Source organism: Coturnix japonica, unplaced genomic scaffold (genome assembly GCF_001577835.2).
Source record: "Coturnix japonica isolate 7356 unplaced genomic scaffold, Coturnix japonica 2.1 chrUnrandom657, whole genome shotgun sequence".
Classification (NCBI taxonomy): domain Eukaryota; kingdom Metazoa; phylum Chordata; class Aves; order Galliformes; family Phasianidae; genus Coturnix; species Coturnix japonica.
The window spans coordinates 7,258-8,144 of record NW_015440023.1 but is presented as its reverse complement, the minus strand read 5'-3'; the positions used below and the strand labels follow the sequence as shown (position 1 = coordinate 8,144).

The following is an 887-nucleotide window of genomic DNA, read 5'->3' as shown; positions in this document are numbered from 1 at the left end:
GTCCCATTATTATAAGGCGGGGTACCATAATTAACTATAGGGAATGGGGGGGGTCCCATTATTATAAGGGGGGGGTCCCCCATCATTAACTATAGGGAATAAGGGGGAGTCCCATCATTAACTATAGGGAATAGGGGGGGGTCCCATCATTAACTATAGGGAATAGGGGGGTCCCATTATTATAAGGGGGGGGTCCCATTATTATAAGGGGGGGTCCCATCATTAACTATAGGGAATAGGGGGGGGGTCCCATGATTAACTATAGGGAATAGGGGGGGGGGTCCCATCTCCTCCAAGAGAATAAAGATATAGGGGGGTGTCTCCATTTTCATGCTGTTCTTTGGCTCTCAGGTGAGACCCCGACTCCCCCCCCCCATATTGTGCCGCGATGGCGTCGCCGGCCGTGAGCCCCGATTCATCGTCACACGAAGCTCCGTCATCCCACAACTCGGCTCCGGGCTGTTCACCAACATCCGACACTGAGAACCTCAGCCCCGATGAGCTGGAGCTGCTGGCAAAGCTGGAGGAGCAGAACAGGTCAGGGGTGTTAATAGGGTTAATTAGTGTTAGTAATAAGGGGACAGTGGGAGACATATGGGGTGGGGTCCCTATGGGATGGGATATTGGGGTCCCTATGGGTTGGGGTCCCTATGGGATGGGACATTGGGGTCCCTATGGCTGGGGTCCCTATGGGTTGGGACATTGGGGTCCCTATGGGCTGGGGTCCCTATGGGATGGGACGTTGGGGTCCCTGTGGGATGGGACATTGAGGTCCCTATGGGGTGGGATCCTTATGGGATGGGACATTTGGGGTCCCTATGGGATGGGACATTGGGGTCCTTATGGGTTGGGGTCCCTATAGGATGGGACATTGGGGTCCCTATGGG

The 887-nt window shown here is 54.8% G+C and overlaps 1 protein-coding gene across 1 annotated transcript in view; it reads left to right on the top strand.

The window, feature by feature from the left end:
* The window catches only part of LOC107307537 (EVI5-like protein), a 9,213-nt gene that overhangs the window by 1,456 nt on the left and 6,870 nt on the right, over nt 1–887 (top strand). The window contains exon 2 of the mRNA XM_015851048.2: nt 352–537. Coding sequence (XP_015706534.1) covers nt 389–537 — 149 coding nt within the window. The 5' untranslated portion in view covers nt 352–388. The remainder of the gene's footprint in view (nt 1–351; nt 538–887) is intronic.